A 15,786-nucleotide genomic window follows, 5' to 3' on the forward strand; every position below is an offset into this window, starting at 1 on the left:
AAAAGGGTCCTTCTAAATGTTGGCACTCTGAACAATGTTCCTATATATTTGAGGGTGGCAGTTTAATTTAGAGAGATAACACCATGGAAGATGTTCAACTTCAGGTTTAATATATGTAGTGAAGTGTACAAGCTGTCTCAAGTTTTTATGTTGAAAAAACTGCGCAACCATTAACAAAATGGATTTTTTAACATATTTATGATTTGAATAGGAACAATTTTAATAATACCTTACTAAAACATTAATTGAGTTCTTCATTTCATATATTTATATTTGGTATTTTGGAAATAGCTTCTATTATTCCCATTGGTGGTTCCTGGCACACTAAATTATGGTATAATGAACTATTATGGCAGCTCTGTTTAGGTGCAAGCACCCCCACACTTGAATGACTATATTTCTATAATGCCAGTGCTTAAAATGAGAACAGCTAAGCTGTAATGCTGAACTGGTGGATTTCCTATGGGGAACTATTCAGTGTGTTTAATTAATAGTTTACAATTCAATAATAACATATTATTTAAATGTTTTAAAGTTTTTAAGCATTTAATATGGTAACATGTATTGGATTTTATTGGGTATATTAAATATTTATTAATAATTCACTTGACAAAGGTACTCCAAAACTGGAAACCACAAACCAAGTAAAGCTTCCAAACCAGCCAAAATTTGTGGAAAACAGGAACCAGAGATTCAATAAAATTAATCCTTTAGTTAGTGACCACATATAATAAAAATAATGTAAAGGAAGCTTTCGTCTGTTGTTTGACCTGACTTCATCAGAAAATACATTGCAAGCAGGAACCTGGGAAATGAACTATTTATAATCAGCCTGTATCTGTAGAGTCATAGGTGCCAAACCAACAGTGAATTTCCTGTTCCCCATCCAGTTGTCCAAGTTACACTTGAATTTGGTTAGTGAGGAATTCTGCTTCACATGGATAGGGAGCCTGTTCCAGAGAAGGAGCAGTTTCTGGGATACATACCTATCTCTAGCAAATTCTGTTTATATCACATGAAAGGTTTAAGTCTTTAAAACAGTTAATTATGGTGCTGTTTATTTTGTGGATATGCAGGAGGTCCATCACAGTGGGGTCTGATGATGCCTTGTATGCCATGCATAGATCTCCCTCAAAAGCCTGCAGCAGACATAATACAGGGACAGGACTTTGAGGCAGTCTGCATAAGACATGTCATTTATACCCTGTATTCTTTTATTGAGGAATCTCTTTGGACGTTCCAAATGTTAGACATGCCTTGTTAGGTACATACCAAATGGGGCATTGTACTCACTAACAGGTCGAATGAATGCTGAATACAGTGGAACAATGACCTCCTATATATAAAACTGCTTTAGCTAACTGGATAACTCTGACCAATCAAGAGTGTCTTTTAGAGTGAAGCAGTGATATTGTCTCTGTTTAACCAAGGAGACAAATTTAGCTGCTGTGTGACGGGCCTTTTTCTTCTTGTCTATAGAAGGCAATGGCAGAATAGTATTTAGGATGGCACCACATAAAAAATGATGAAGCAGAGCATCGTTAGGCAGAGTGCCCCAAGATTATGATGAAAGACACTACCTGCTGTGATATTGTGACACAGGCATCTTGTGATTTTTTTCATAGCTGTTGCAACTTTAAAGTCAAAAAGAATCAAGTTATTTAAAATGACCACCAGGAACTTAGTGAAGTCTACAATGGAAAATAACTCTTACTACTTGAGTTGATTCATAGTAGCTTGCAGGGGACTGAATCCTCTCTTGATAAGCAGCATGGCTTTAGATTTAGTGGTATTAAGTAGTAGGTCACACAATGTAGCCAACCTTCCAGCTTTTGAAACTCATTTACTGGTGTTCTTAGCACATAAGTCTCCTTCACAAAGAATGATACTGCACATAGGTAAGGTTACAACTGTGGCTCCATATTTAATTGGCGGAGATCATAAACAAAACCAGGCCATGGATAGATCAATAGGATATGTATTTTTCAGATACATACAAGCTTGGAGTAGCCTATCATTGAATTGATTTTGTCTTCCCAACAAATAGTTACTACACCATCAGCATGTGGACCAAAATGGTAAGGCTGATCATATTAAAGGCTTTTGATAAGGTAAGGAAGAGGGCAGTACCACTGCTATCCCCAGTGAAGCCAGTATTAGAGAACTTTGGGGCCAAAACTAGAGCTGTACTAACACTGAGGCCCTTATAAAAGTCATGTTTCTTAGTTCCTTTCCAAAGCTAAGGAAACAGTGGCAAAAGCATTAATGAAAGCATTAGAAACTGGACATTGAAATAATTCAATGTATACCTAAATAAAGGAAATTAAACTCTGTCAAACACATATCTCTAAATAAACAGTGCTAAACATGTATATGTAAATGTCATGTTAAAGAAATAATTCTGTAGTGAGTCCTTAAACCATTGAAGGAATTAGAAAACTCTTTCACATGAATGTAATCTAATTAGAAAATGACCACTGAAAAGTTTTTTGGTTTTTTTTGACTAAACCCAGTCAGATAAACCCAGTAAAGAAAAAAAACAAAAACAAAATAAACTGAATAAGTAAATAAAATAAAAGTGATATAAGAATGTCACAGTCCCTGTAGAGGCAGCATGATTTTGCTGCCTCACAAAATGTATCACAATCCAAAGGATTTCAGGACAGACAAAATCCTAAAGCAGATGAATAATAAATACAAATGTTAGTCTTTTGAACTATGTTCCAGGCATGTGTGGTGGGTCTGTGCCTTTCTGGAAATGTTATGCAGTTTTCAAAATGGAAGAGTCTGATACCACAGGTTTAATCTTTATTTTCACAGGCATTCAAACCGCTGTGCGACTGCTGGTAGAAGGGAAGACTTCACTACACAAAGATCTCAAAATGAAGCGCAGGGAACAGCGACAACAGAATGAAAAGAAGAAACTGGAGAAAGAAGGTGAACTAAGCCAGTTGAAACAGTTACAGGAGGAGAAGGAATGGCAACTCCAGCAAACTGAAGAAATTAAAAAGGTAACCACTAGTCACAGTAGAATTTATACAGTTAGTTACAACATGCAGCAAAACAGTCATACAGATTCAAATATATATTGGTGCTAACAGTATTTCCCAGTAAAGGACAACATTGTAACTGTAGTTCTCCATTTTACGTTTCAGTTTTACTTGTGTGTATCAATAAAACAAGGCACTAGTACAGTTCTGTGTATAACTTTACCTTTTATCTTACGTAAATAAAAAACAGCAACAAAGGGTACATCCAAAGGCTGCAATAATCACCTTAACTCCAGTCTTCACTTCAGAGTTTTTAATGAAAAAACAGATCCAAAAGTAAGCGCTTTCACGTTCTACCAAACGTTTCATCAGACTACAATAAATCAGTGTTGAGGTCTAAACTTTATATAGTATGATGTTCTTCAATTAAATAATTAATTAACCAATTAAAATGACAATTGATATTTAAAATTTAAAGTTCTAATACAAGTATATACTGTGCAACTACTTTAAACCATTTTGTATATACTTGATTATATATTACTCTAAGTCTGAACTATATTAAAAAATATACACATATATATATATATATATATATATATCATAAATATACACCTATAAAAATATATATACAAGAATATATCTATATAGATATATATGGTGAATAAAAATATATATAAAAAACATATACATATATATTGCCATGTTTGTTCAGCAACAATCAACCTGTCATAAAATGATACATATAAAATGTATTTATTCATGCTTAAACTTCTTGTAATATATTAATGTCTATAGGGTCTGGATGCCAAAAATGGTTTCAATGTGATCTTTTCATTCAACCCATAAGTTTTATGTGCTTGCAATCTAAGAATCCATTTGTTTTCTTTCTCTTCAGTACGATTTTTAATATTGCCTAATCTATCAGATGTACTTATTAATTCCAATACCCTGAACTTAAAAATATGTGTAAGGTCATTTTCCAAGACATGTCGTGCTAAAGCATTGCTGGTATTCTCCTTGTTTATAGCATACAAATGTTCTCTAATGCACTCACGCAAACTTCTATTTGTTTTGCCCACATAAAAATGTGGGCAAGACTGGCACTGTGCTAGATAGACCATATTCCTACATTTACAGTCTGCATAGAACCTAAAGGTATAAAGACGTCCTGTCACTGGATGAACAAAACTGTCATCATTCGCAATGTGTGAACATTGATTGCATGAGCGACATGCAAAAGTACCTGATTTCTGAGACTTGACTGGATCATTATTCGTTTTCTCATAACAGAGAATTCTTTTCAATTACTTCATATTCCTATATGTAATACTAGGTCTGTCGTCTATTAAAGATCTTATTTTATCATCCATTTTGAGAAATTTCCAATTATTCTCAAGTATCTGCCTAATATGTGTATTCCTATTAGTGAAAGGAATAGTCAGTCTATTTTTGCTAGTATTGGCAGAAGATTGACCTCTATGTATAAAGTCTGCCTTTCTATGTGAAAATGGAATGCCTCCTGCTGTTCTACATGTATTGCTGTATCTAAGGCTCTCCTGAATCTCACTATCCTTATATCCTCTAATGAGGAAGTCATTAGCTAGTATCTGTCTTTGTTCATCATATTCTGTATCCTTAGTTGTTAATCTAGATGCCCTGCACATCTGATTTCTCATAATATTGGGATAAATGTGTCTGGGATGCATACTATTGTGATGTAATAAGTTATTTTTCCAGCAAGGTTTCCTATACATTGCTGTTTCTAAACCATCTCTTCCTTTGGTTAATTTAACATCCAGAAAATCTAATGTATAGAGAGAATGGACACAACCAAAACTTAAAAAATCAGTGGTGCCATTAATGTATGTGACAAAGCCTTGTAAATCACTCGCTGTCCCATCCCAAATCATAAACACATCGTCTACAAAATGGCCATAAAATTTAATATGTTCACTAAATGGCCCATTGTTAAGAACGTATGTGTTCTCCCAATATGCAAGTACCAAATTTGCATATGAGTTAGCGCAGGGCGTCCCCATAGCTACTCCTTTTTCTTGTAAATAATATGTCTTTTCATATAACAAGACATTGTTAGTCAAAACCATATCTAAAATTAACATCCATTTAATGATTTTATTATTTTGGATGCCTTTCTCTAAAAGGAGTAGTCTAACATATTCTATCCCTACATTGTTTGGTATTGAGGTAAATAGGGACTTTACATCTAATGTCACCAAAATATCATCATTCATTATTGGTCTCGCCAAACTGCAACTTGCAAGATTCTCTAAGGAATGTTTGGTATCCTTTAGTATTGAACTGATATTAGTCATGATAGGTTTAAATTGTTTGTCCAAATAAATGGACATTGACTCAGTGAGCCAACCTCTACTAGAGACTATAGGTCTTAAGGGAGGGTCATATGGATCTTTGTGAATCTTGGGAAGACCCCTAAAGGTGGGAACTAGGGGTGTCTCAACTAGAAAATACTTATATAAGTCCATATCAATCACATTGCTTAGCAAAAGATCATACAAATGGCTATGTGTATCTTTAATTATTTTATTAAGTGAACTAGCATTCAACTTTCTATAAGTAGATTCATCTGTTAACAAACTTTCCATTTTGTGATCATACATTTCCCTATCCATAACTATAATAGCTCCTCCCTTATCAGCTTGTCGTATAATGATGTCAGCATTATTTTGTAAATCAAAAGTAGCTTTCCTTTCATTATTACTCATGTTAAAGAAATCAGATTTAAGATTACTTTGATTATATAAATTTATGAGGTCATTTTCACATGCGCGTTCAAACATATCTAAAAGTGGATGTAAATGTGGGACAAAAACAGAAGGCTTTTTGCAAATGTTAACTTCATTAGTGCCTGAAGCCTTCGTATTGTCCTGTGCAAACATCATCTTTAAGGCTAAATTTCTTGTAAACATCTTAATGTCAACAATTATATCAGTAACATCAGTGTAACCTGATGGTATGAAATTAAGCCCTTTGTTTAAAACTGAGAGCTCATGTTCATTTAATTCATACCTCAAAATGTTTACAACTAAGTTCTGTAGACCGGTTTCAAGGCTCTCTTTTGTTGCTCGTATGTCTCTTCGGTGTTTTTCCGTTTCCTTATTTGGTTTGGAGGCGACCATGCTTTCCTCTCGAACTGCTTGAAGGGAAGGGGAAAAGAAGGAAAGCCTTGGCTCTCAACAAAAACATCTCCTTCCATAGAAGTATTACCAGATACCATTCTTGGTATTTTCCTGCGCACGTCTTTATTGTGCGTGTTAACAGAATGGTTTGAGTCAAGGGACTGCAAAGCTATTCCTTCCTGGTTGGAATGTACCATTGCCTCAATGACAACTTCTCATTTCCTATCTTGTTTATTTGTAACTTTCCTCATAACACTAGAGGACGTATTCACATGACTTCCATCGATCGCCGTATCAGACTCTGAGACGAAAGTAGGCACAGGCACTTGACTGGTGGTATTTGTAGTCCCTTTGGTCATGTCTCTGCGTGCTGACAATGAATGCTTAGAGGAATTCTCTGTTTCAGTATTGCGAAAATGGGTGTTAGTCCTCTCTCTCAGCCAGGAGAAGATGTTGCCTTTATGGAAATCCGTAAAATCTCTTTCTAGCTTTCTCTTCTTGTCTTGCATCGCTTTCGTATCAAGAGAGAAAGCCATATTCTTCAGATCACTATATAGAACTACAAGTTCATCAGCATTGAGTAACTGCCCCAATTCATTTTCAATAGCGTCAATTTCATCTGTTAATGTTTGCTCAACAAGGACATATTGCTCAATTAGTAATTTAATATAGCCAAAGCTTGTGTCAAGATTCAGTTTCTGCCATTTTGATAACAATTCCGGATATGCATTGCCAAATGTGGGCATCTTCAGTATTCTCAAGCCTCTAGGCACTAGTCGGAAGCTTAAACAGGCTTCCATATGCTGTTTTTGCCATTGTACATTTTTCAGCTTCTGTAACTTATTCTCTAGACGCCTAGTAACTAGTATAATGTCCATATTTGATTGTCTATATTTGTCTATATTTTGGGTTTTTTTTTAAAAAGATTTAATTTCCCAAAAAAATTTTTTTTTTTTTTTTTTTTTTTTTTTTTTTTTTTTTTTTTTTTTTTTTTTTTTTTTTTTCCCCCCCCCCAACAGCGAACAACCCGGTCCCCCCCCCCCCCCCCCCCCCCCCCCCCCCCCCTTTTTTTCCCAAAAATTGGCCTTGGTTTTTAAAAGGGGTTTTTCCGGGAAAAAAAAAAAGTTTTAAAATTTTTTAAAGGAAAAATTGGGGGAGTTTTTAAAAAAGTCTTTTAAAAAGCCTTTTAAGGAAGGGGAAAATACCTGTTCAAAAAAAAGGGTTCCTTTTTGTAACCCCTTTTTTTTTGAACATCCATCACAGTGGGGTATGATGATGCCTTGTATGCCATGCATAGATCTCCCTCAAAAGCCTGCAGCAGACATAATACAAGGACAGGACTTTGAGGCAGTCTGCATAAGACATGTCATTTATACCCTGTATTCTTTTATTGAGGAATCTCTTTGGACGTTCCAAATGTTAGACATGCCTTGTTAGGTACATACCAAATGGGGCATTGTACTCACTAACAGGTCTAATGAATGCTGAATACAGTGGAACAATGACCTCCTATATATAAAACTGCTTTAGCTAACTGGATAACTCTGACCAATCAAGAGTGTCTTTTAGAGTGAAGCAGTGATATTGTCTCTGGTTAACCAAGGAGACATATTTAGCTGCTGTGTGACAGGCCTTTTTCTTCTTGTCTATAGAAAGCAATGGCAAAATAGTATTTAGGATGGCACCACATAAAAAATGATGAAACAGAGCATCATTAGGCAGAGTGACCAAAGATTATGGTGAAAGACACTACCTGCTGTGATATTGTGACACAGGCATCTTGTGATTTTTTTCATAGCTGTTGCAACTTTAAAGTCAAAAAGAATCAAGTTATTTAAAATGACCACCAGGAACTTAGTGAAGTCTACAATGGAAAATAACTCTTACTACTTGAGTTGATTCATAGTAGCTTGCAGGGAACTGAATCCTCTCTTGATAAACAGCATGGCTGTAGATTTAATGGTATTAAGTAGTAGGTCACACAATGTAGCCAACCTTCCAGCTTTTGAAACTCATTTACTGGTGTTCTTAGCACATAAGTCTCCTTCACAAAGAATGATACTGCACATAGGTAAGGTTACAACTGTGGCTCCATATTTAATTGGCGGAGATCATAAACAAAACCAGGCCATGGATAGATCAATAGGATATGTATTTTTCAGATACATACAAGCTTGGAGTAGCCTATCATTGAAATGATTTTGTCTTCCCAACAAATAGTTACTACACCATCAGCATGTGGACCAAAATGGTAAGGCTGATCATATTAAAGGCTTTTGATAAGGTAAGGAAGAGGGCAGTACCACTGCTATCCTCAGTGAAGCCAGTATTAGAGAACTTTGGGGCCAAAACTAGAGCTGTAATAACACTGAGGCCCTTATAAAAGTCATGTTTCTTAGTTCCTTTCCAAAGCTAAGGAAACAGTGGCAAAAGCATCAATGAAAGCATTAGAAACTGGACATTGAAATAATTCAATGTATACCTAAATAAAGGAAATTAAACTCTGTCAAACACATATCTCTAAATAAACAGTGCTAAACATGTATATGTAACTGTCATGTTAAAGAAATAATTCTGTAGTGAGTCCTTAAACCATTAAAGGAATTAGAAAACTCTTTCACATGAATGTAATCTAATTAGAAAATGACCACTGAAAAGTTTTTTTTTTTTTTTTTGACTAAACCCAGTCAGATAAACCCAGTAAAGAAAAAAACAAAAACAAAATAAACTGAATAAGTAAATAAAATAAAAGTGATATAAGAATGTCACAGTCCCTGTAGAGGCAGCATGATTTGGCTGCCTCACAAAATGTATCACAATCCAAAGGATTTCAGGACAGACGAAATCCTAAAGCAGATGAATAATTAATACAAATGTTAGTCTTTTGAACTATGTTCCAGGTATGTGTGGTGGGTCTGTGCCTTTCTGGAAATGTTATGCAGTTTTCAAAATGGAAGAGTCTGATACCACAGGTTTAATATTTATTTCCACAGGCATTCAAACCGCTGTGCGACTGCTGGTAGAAGGGAAGACTTCACTACACAAAGATCTCAAAATGAAGCGCAGGGAACAGCGACAACAGAATGAAAAGAAGAAACTGGAGAAAGAAGGTGAACTAAGCCAGTTGAAACAGTTACAGGAGGAGAAGGAATGGCAACTCCAGCAAACTGAAGAAATTAAAAAGGTAACCACTAGTCACAGTAGAATTTATACAGTTAGTTACAACATGCAGCAAAACAGTCATACAGATTCAAATATATATTGGTGCTAACAGTATTTCCCAGTAAAGGACAACATTGTAACTGTAGTTCTCCATTTTACGTTTCAGTTTTACTTGTGTGTATCAATAAAACAAGGCTCTAATACAGTTCTGTGTATAACTTTACCTTTTATCTTACTGTCACATACATTTTTGCTTTCTACATTCATGCTTTTTGTCATGAAATTAGGACAAACCTGCATGTGGCAATGCAACAACCCAACCCTCTAAACTGAGAGCACTGCAGTGGCAGAGTGAGGTGGGCTTGTCTTTCCTGAATGCAGCAAAAGTCTAAGACGGTTTTGCTCCTGAGGTGAGGCAGCTCTTACACCTCCCATGTAAGGGATTTTGCTCTCCACCCCTCCCCATACCTCTCAACTGTGCAGATTTTCACAGACTGTCCAGACAGTTGACTGATATTTTTGCTCTATTTCTCATGACATTTGTGGTGTTCTGGCAAATCATAGGTTCATAGGTTCATAGGTTTATACTAGGCTATCTGCCCTAAGGCATTTATAAGCCTAGCCCAAATTATTGTGGCTTACGCCACCCCTTATATGAAAAAATACTGTGCCCATTAGTTTGTTGTGCCTCTGTCCAGCAGTGACCCAGAGATGATTCCGGGTAAACCCTCGATCTCCCATCCACAGGTCTAGATTTCTCTTGAACAGAGTCAGCGAGGTGCTCTGCCTCACATGGACCGGGATTTTATTCCACAGCATAGGGAGTCTCTGAGTGATAAATCTATCCCTCCAGCACGTCCTATTTATATCCGTGCTAAGGTTTAAGTCGCTTGCTCTAGTGGTTTTGGTGGGTTTGGATTTTTTGAGGTGGAGCATGTCCATTAATTCCGGGTTGGACATGGCCTTGTATGTCAGGCACATGTCACCTCTGAGCAGACGGTATGCGACTGAATAGAGCTGGAGTTTCTTCAATCTGGCAGCATATGACAGATTTTGGAGTCCCTTTATCCTTTTGGTGAGGAACTTTTGGGGTCTCTCCAATTGCTGCAGATGTCGGGTGAGATACATCCCGAATGGGGCATTGTACTCGATCATTGGTCTGATAAGTGAAGAGTACAGGGAACAATGACCTCACTAGATCTGGATGTGAATCCCTTCATGATCAGGTGGGCAATGTAGAAGGTCTTTCTAACCACTTTAGCAATGTGAGTGTCAAAGAAAGGCCACTGTCAACCTGGGTCCCCAGGTCCCTGATAACCTCTTCTGTGCTTAGTGGATTGCCACCTATATGGTAGCTTAGGGTTACCTTGTTTTTCCCGAAGGGTATGACTATACATTTTTGGCGTTTAACTTCAGGCCATGGCTCTGGCACCAGCTATCTGTTTCCATGAGTCCCTTCTGAAGGATATCAGTGTCCGATGCACTTTCCACTATGGCCCAGTTTGCAGTCATCTGCAAACTTTGTCAGCCAAAGTCCTCCCATGTTGGCCTGTACTTCTGAGAAGTAGATGCCAAACAATAGGGGCCAAGGACCGAGCCCTGTGGGACACCACTTGTGACCGGCTTGGAGTCTGACACAGCGCCAGCAACTCTAACCCTGTGGGTTCTGTCCTTAAGCCAGTTTGCAACCCATCTTGTGACATATGGGTTTACATTTAAGCTGGTAAGTTTTTCTACAATACCCGAGTGGGGTATTGTGTCGAAAGCCTTTGCAAGGTCAAGGTAGGCTGTATGGACTGCCTTTCCCTCATCAATGGCCTTGGTGACTATTTCGAAGAAGTCGACCAAGTTCAAAAGGCATGATCTTCCCTTGACAAAGCCAAACTGGGTCGGGTCCAATGTCTGCAAGTCCCCTATATCTTTGTTTATGAGCTCCATTATGATCCTCTCCATAGCTTTGCAGACTAGACTTGTTAAGCTTATGGGGCGGTAATCACTGAGAATAGAAGTCACAAAATAATGACAGGCATTTGAGTTTCAGACCATGTACTTCAGAAAATGTACATTAGCACAAAACCTTTTTATCAACTAAGTTTATAAGAACAATGTTTAAAATCTGTCCTTATTTTTGGGCCTTTGACCCCCCCCACCTTTATTTTTGTCTGTCCAGATTTCTAAGACTAAGAAGTTGAGAGGTATGCTGCCACCAATTATATAACTGAACTTGACTTTACATTAGAGGAACTTACAAAAGTCCCTTTGAGATGTAATTTTCACGTGAATTAGTTGGTGGATCCATAAATTCTTTTAGTTTCTAAAACTCTGAATCTAGCTTGAGAATTTCACTTGCTGTTGCATGCATTCAGCATATAAACAGAATGCCATCATATCCAGTACAAATAGTGTGATATTAACCTTTTTAAAACTAGCCCATGACACTTTTTTCCCTTAACAAGTTTCAATAACTGTGTTTCTATATCTGCTGATCCCATTAAACATTTTAAAAATCACTGACCTTTTAATCACGTAACAATTTTTTTCTTTAACTTATTCAGATTTGCATAGTCTGCAACATGTATATAATAGCAAAGATCTTTACACAAATATCTATTTTATTCTATTCCTGGCTTTCTTCTCCTAATAGTAAAGATCTTTACACAAATATCTGTTTTATTCTATTCCTGGCTTTATGTAAACTGCCACTTCCCCAAACAGTTCTGGTAACTGTACTGGTTAGACCTACATTTCCCCTTTCATCCATTTATACACCCACATATTCAGTGACTGACCCCTCTTTTAAAAACATAAGCAGTATTATTTAAATCAGAGATGACTTGTTTCTATTTTCAGACCTGAATATATTCAAAGGCTTACTATATCTTTTTTTCCTTTTTTTTTCCCAAACACTAACTCATTGAGGGCACACTCCATAAAACCTTCTTTTCACACACCATCCAAGAAAGCAGCTCAAATACTAGTTTATCAAAATTGCTACCTTCTATAGGTCATACAATCTTCTCCTTTTGAATAACTGAAGCACATTAAACTCCCACTCTTCTTTTTATGACTCTTCTCAAAAAATTATCACTGTCTCAATGCTTCATTAATATTCCTCCTACTTAAAATTTATGGCTATAATCTAATGAAAGCAAAGGTTAACAATAAAGATTGCTTAGTAATTAAAATTGGGATTTAACAACAGATAAGAAGATATTTGAAAAAATAGTTCAAATTGATGGATATCATCTGTAAATAAATAATCATTTGTATTCCCATGCATAGGCTCATATCACTATTCTATCTTTTTTTCTAATACTTTGTGCTAATAATTCATTGAGTAATGTAGAAAGAATGGAGGACAGCCAGCAACATTTTTATCATGTATCTTGTACTGATGGAAGTGGACTGAAGAAGTATATGGACTTGATTTAAGTACTACGAAAGAATTGTTTTATAAAGGTAGTATTATATATTGTACCGAGAATCCAGTTTTGTTAAGAAATAAACTAATATTGCTGTAATTAATAGTTTCAAATGCGTTTTTTTTTAGTCTAAAACATTTAAGACATTTCCATGAATGATAAAGACTTGTCTATGACCCAGGTAACCAGAGTTTGTTTAGTATCTTGAGCACCTGCTTGTGCAGGCTGACAGGAAGAGAAAGGATGAGGCATTGCCTGCCATCTGTGCCTGGACGGGGCATGCTGGCACATGGGGGCTTCATGAGCATGCATAGTAATACTGGGACTATGATAAGAGTACCAGTGCTTATGGTAGTTTGAAGAGAAAGTGGGATCGATGCTTCACATTTGTGACAGCATTCTCCTCATGATACCTGTCACAAAAGGAAATACTGCCAGCCCAGCTGTCTGGAATATTGTAAATAATTCTATGCCATTTGTGAATATTCATATGATTTATATAGAAGTGTAACAGAAGGAGATACTGCCATCCCAGCTATCTGAAATTTTGTAAATAATTATATGTCATTTGTGAATATCAGCAGTAAGCAAATGCTTGTGTTACCACTATATTAGAATTATATGTTGTCTGTATATCAAGTTGCTGGTACAGAAATGTGTGTGTAAAGTACTGAGTTTAAGGATGAGTCCACAGTGTACCCTACTGTGAAAGAACAGAAATGTATATAAACTATTGTACCTGTGTAAATGTATATGTTTTAACAGTGGGAACTAGAACATAGAGAGTTAACTTGCAAAACTTCAAGAAAATAGTTGAAATTAAATTATTTTATAATTGTACTATAAAAGTTAGTTTCAGTGCAGCAAGGAGACATGATGTCTAAAACTATGGAGCCTTCTGCATTGTTTTGTCAATGTTTTATTGTTTCATGTCTGAGGGCATGAGAATCTGGTTAGCAGATAGAGAATGTAGCACAGCAAATGAGTTGGGGAAAGGGAGACCTATACCTAGAAAGCAGGCCATCACTGCACAGGAAAGGGATATGCAGTGCTGCTCATGGGTCTAATGGAACCCATGGTGGGCAGCCTAGACCACTCCAACAGAGTCCACCAGTAGCAGGGTAAGCCACTAGTCCAGGAACACATCCAGGGCCAAGGGTTAAATGCTTTAGATGCAACCAGTGGGGGCAAGGTGGGGAACAAAAGGTGGGAGAGCCAGTAAGTTGGAATGACAAAATGCCAGCAGTATGTTGTCTCAAGACAACAAGAGTACCCAACTACCACAAGAGGTTATATCCTATCTTAATAGAGGGAAAAGAGGCCACTGCTGAGGGAGACACAGCTTCTGACCTAACCATTGTGAAGCCTGCAATGGTTAAAGAGGAGCACTACTTGCTTGGACAGCTACTCCAGTCAGAGCTTTAGAAGGGACCCCATTCCAAATACCTTTGGCTAGGGTTTATCTTGACTGGGAGGGTGGAAAAGGAAGCCAGCAAGTAGGTGCATTTGAGGATATCTCTGCAGATGTCCTGATAGGGAATGATTTTGATAATACAGTACCTGGTGTGCATGCAGTGACACGCAGTCAGGCTTGGAGACAAGCATGTGAGTCTAGTAGCCTGAGGGGGAACCAGACAGACGGCACACTTGCAGCCAGGACTGGTGAGGTGGTTGCTTCAGGGAGAGAGCTACCCTGTAACAGTGAGACTGAAGATGAGCCACAGCTGCTTGTAGGTACTGATGTTCCCTTGGACCAAGTGACTGCAAGGGCAGAGGTGAGTAGTAGTACCCAGGCTGACAGTGAGGCACCACTGTCTGAGGATACTAGACTTCTTGTGAAAGGGGAGCTGGGAAGAGTTACCAAGAGAGTTGAGACAGGCTCAGCTTGCAGATCCTACATTAGAAGGCCTGAGAGAGGTAGCTAGTGAGATACCTGATTTTCAACGGAAGGGTGAATCTGTATACTGGGACAAAGGGTTACTGTATAGAGAGGGGACCCGTGAGGGAGGGCTAGAGGGTGAGAAAATACAGCAGTTGATAGTGCCCAGAGCCTACTATCTGGCACTTCTGGCCATAGCCATGATATTCCATTTGCAGGTCATATGGGCATGAAAAGTACAGGAAGAGACATATTATGTGGAACTTTTATTGGCCTGTGATCTTCAGAGATGTAACAGGATACTACAGGACCTGTGAGCAGTGCCAAAATGTAGGCAAGGCAGAAGACAAGGTCAAAACTCCTTTGATGCCTTTGCCTGTGATTGAGTAGCCATTTCAGAGGGTAGCTATAGATATTGTGGGGCCTCTAAGTACCCCAAGTTCCACAGGGAAGAAATATATCCTAGTAGTAGTAGATTATACTAGCAGATAACCTGAGGCAGTGGCATTATCCTCCATTGAGACAGAAAAGGTGGCAAATGCTTTGTTAGAGATTTGCAGCAGGGTATGTTTCCCAAATGAAGTACTGACTGACAGAGGTGCCAATTTCATGTTAGACCTGCTGGGTTGTCTGTGGAAGCACTGCAGGGTGAAGCACCTAAATACTACCCCCTACCATCCTCAGACTAATGGTCTTGTGAAGAGGTTAAATTCTATACTCGAGACCATGCTACGGGCAATTACAGACCAGTTTAAAGGGTTTGGGACAAATATTTGCCTCATCTGTTGTTTGCTTACAGAGAGGTTCTCCAGGAATCCACAGGTTTTTCACCCTTTGAGTTGCTGTATGGACATAGGGTGAAGGGACCTATAGATTTGATTTGAGATGAGTGGGAGGGTGAGCGTGAATCCCACAAGGAGTTTGCTGTAACACATTTCCTAAACTTCAGAACAAGGCAGAGGGAGCTCATGGGCTTGGCCCTGGAGAACCTGGCAGAAGCCCAACAGCAGAAAAAGGTCTGGTATGACAGGAATGCTCAAGCTAGTAAGCATGATGTGGGGCAGCAGGTAATGGTTCTCATTCCTGTTAGACACAACAAGCTGCAGGCAGCTTGGTAGAGACCCTTCAATGTGGTTAGGAAGGTCAGTGATGTTAACTACATGGTAGAACTG

The 15,786-nt window shown here is 37.8% G+C and overlaps 1 protein-coding gene across 1 annotated transcript in view; it reads left to right on the plus strand.

Annotated features, from left to right (window-relative positions):
* Positions 1–15,786, plus strand: part of LOC122815715 (differentially expressed in FDCP 6 homolog) — a 762,040-nt gene that overhangs the window by 595,407 nt on the left and 150,847 nt on the right. Inside the window, exon 7 of the mRNA XM_044088463.1 lies at positions 2,821–3,011. Within this exon, the coding sequence (XP_043944398.1) occupies positions 2,821–3,011 (191 nt within the window). The remainder of the gene's footprint in view (positions 1–2,820; positions 3,012–15,786) is intronic.

The sequence above is a fragment of the Protopterus annectens genome, chromosome 11.part0 (assembly GCF_019279795.1).
Source record: "Protopterus annectens isolate FY-2018-M chromosome 11.part0, PAN1.0, whole genome shotgun sequence".
NCBI lineage: Eukaryota > Metazoa > Chordata > Ceratodontiformes > Protopteridae > Protopterus > Protopterus annectens.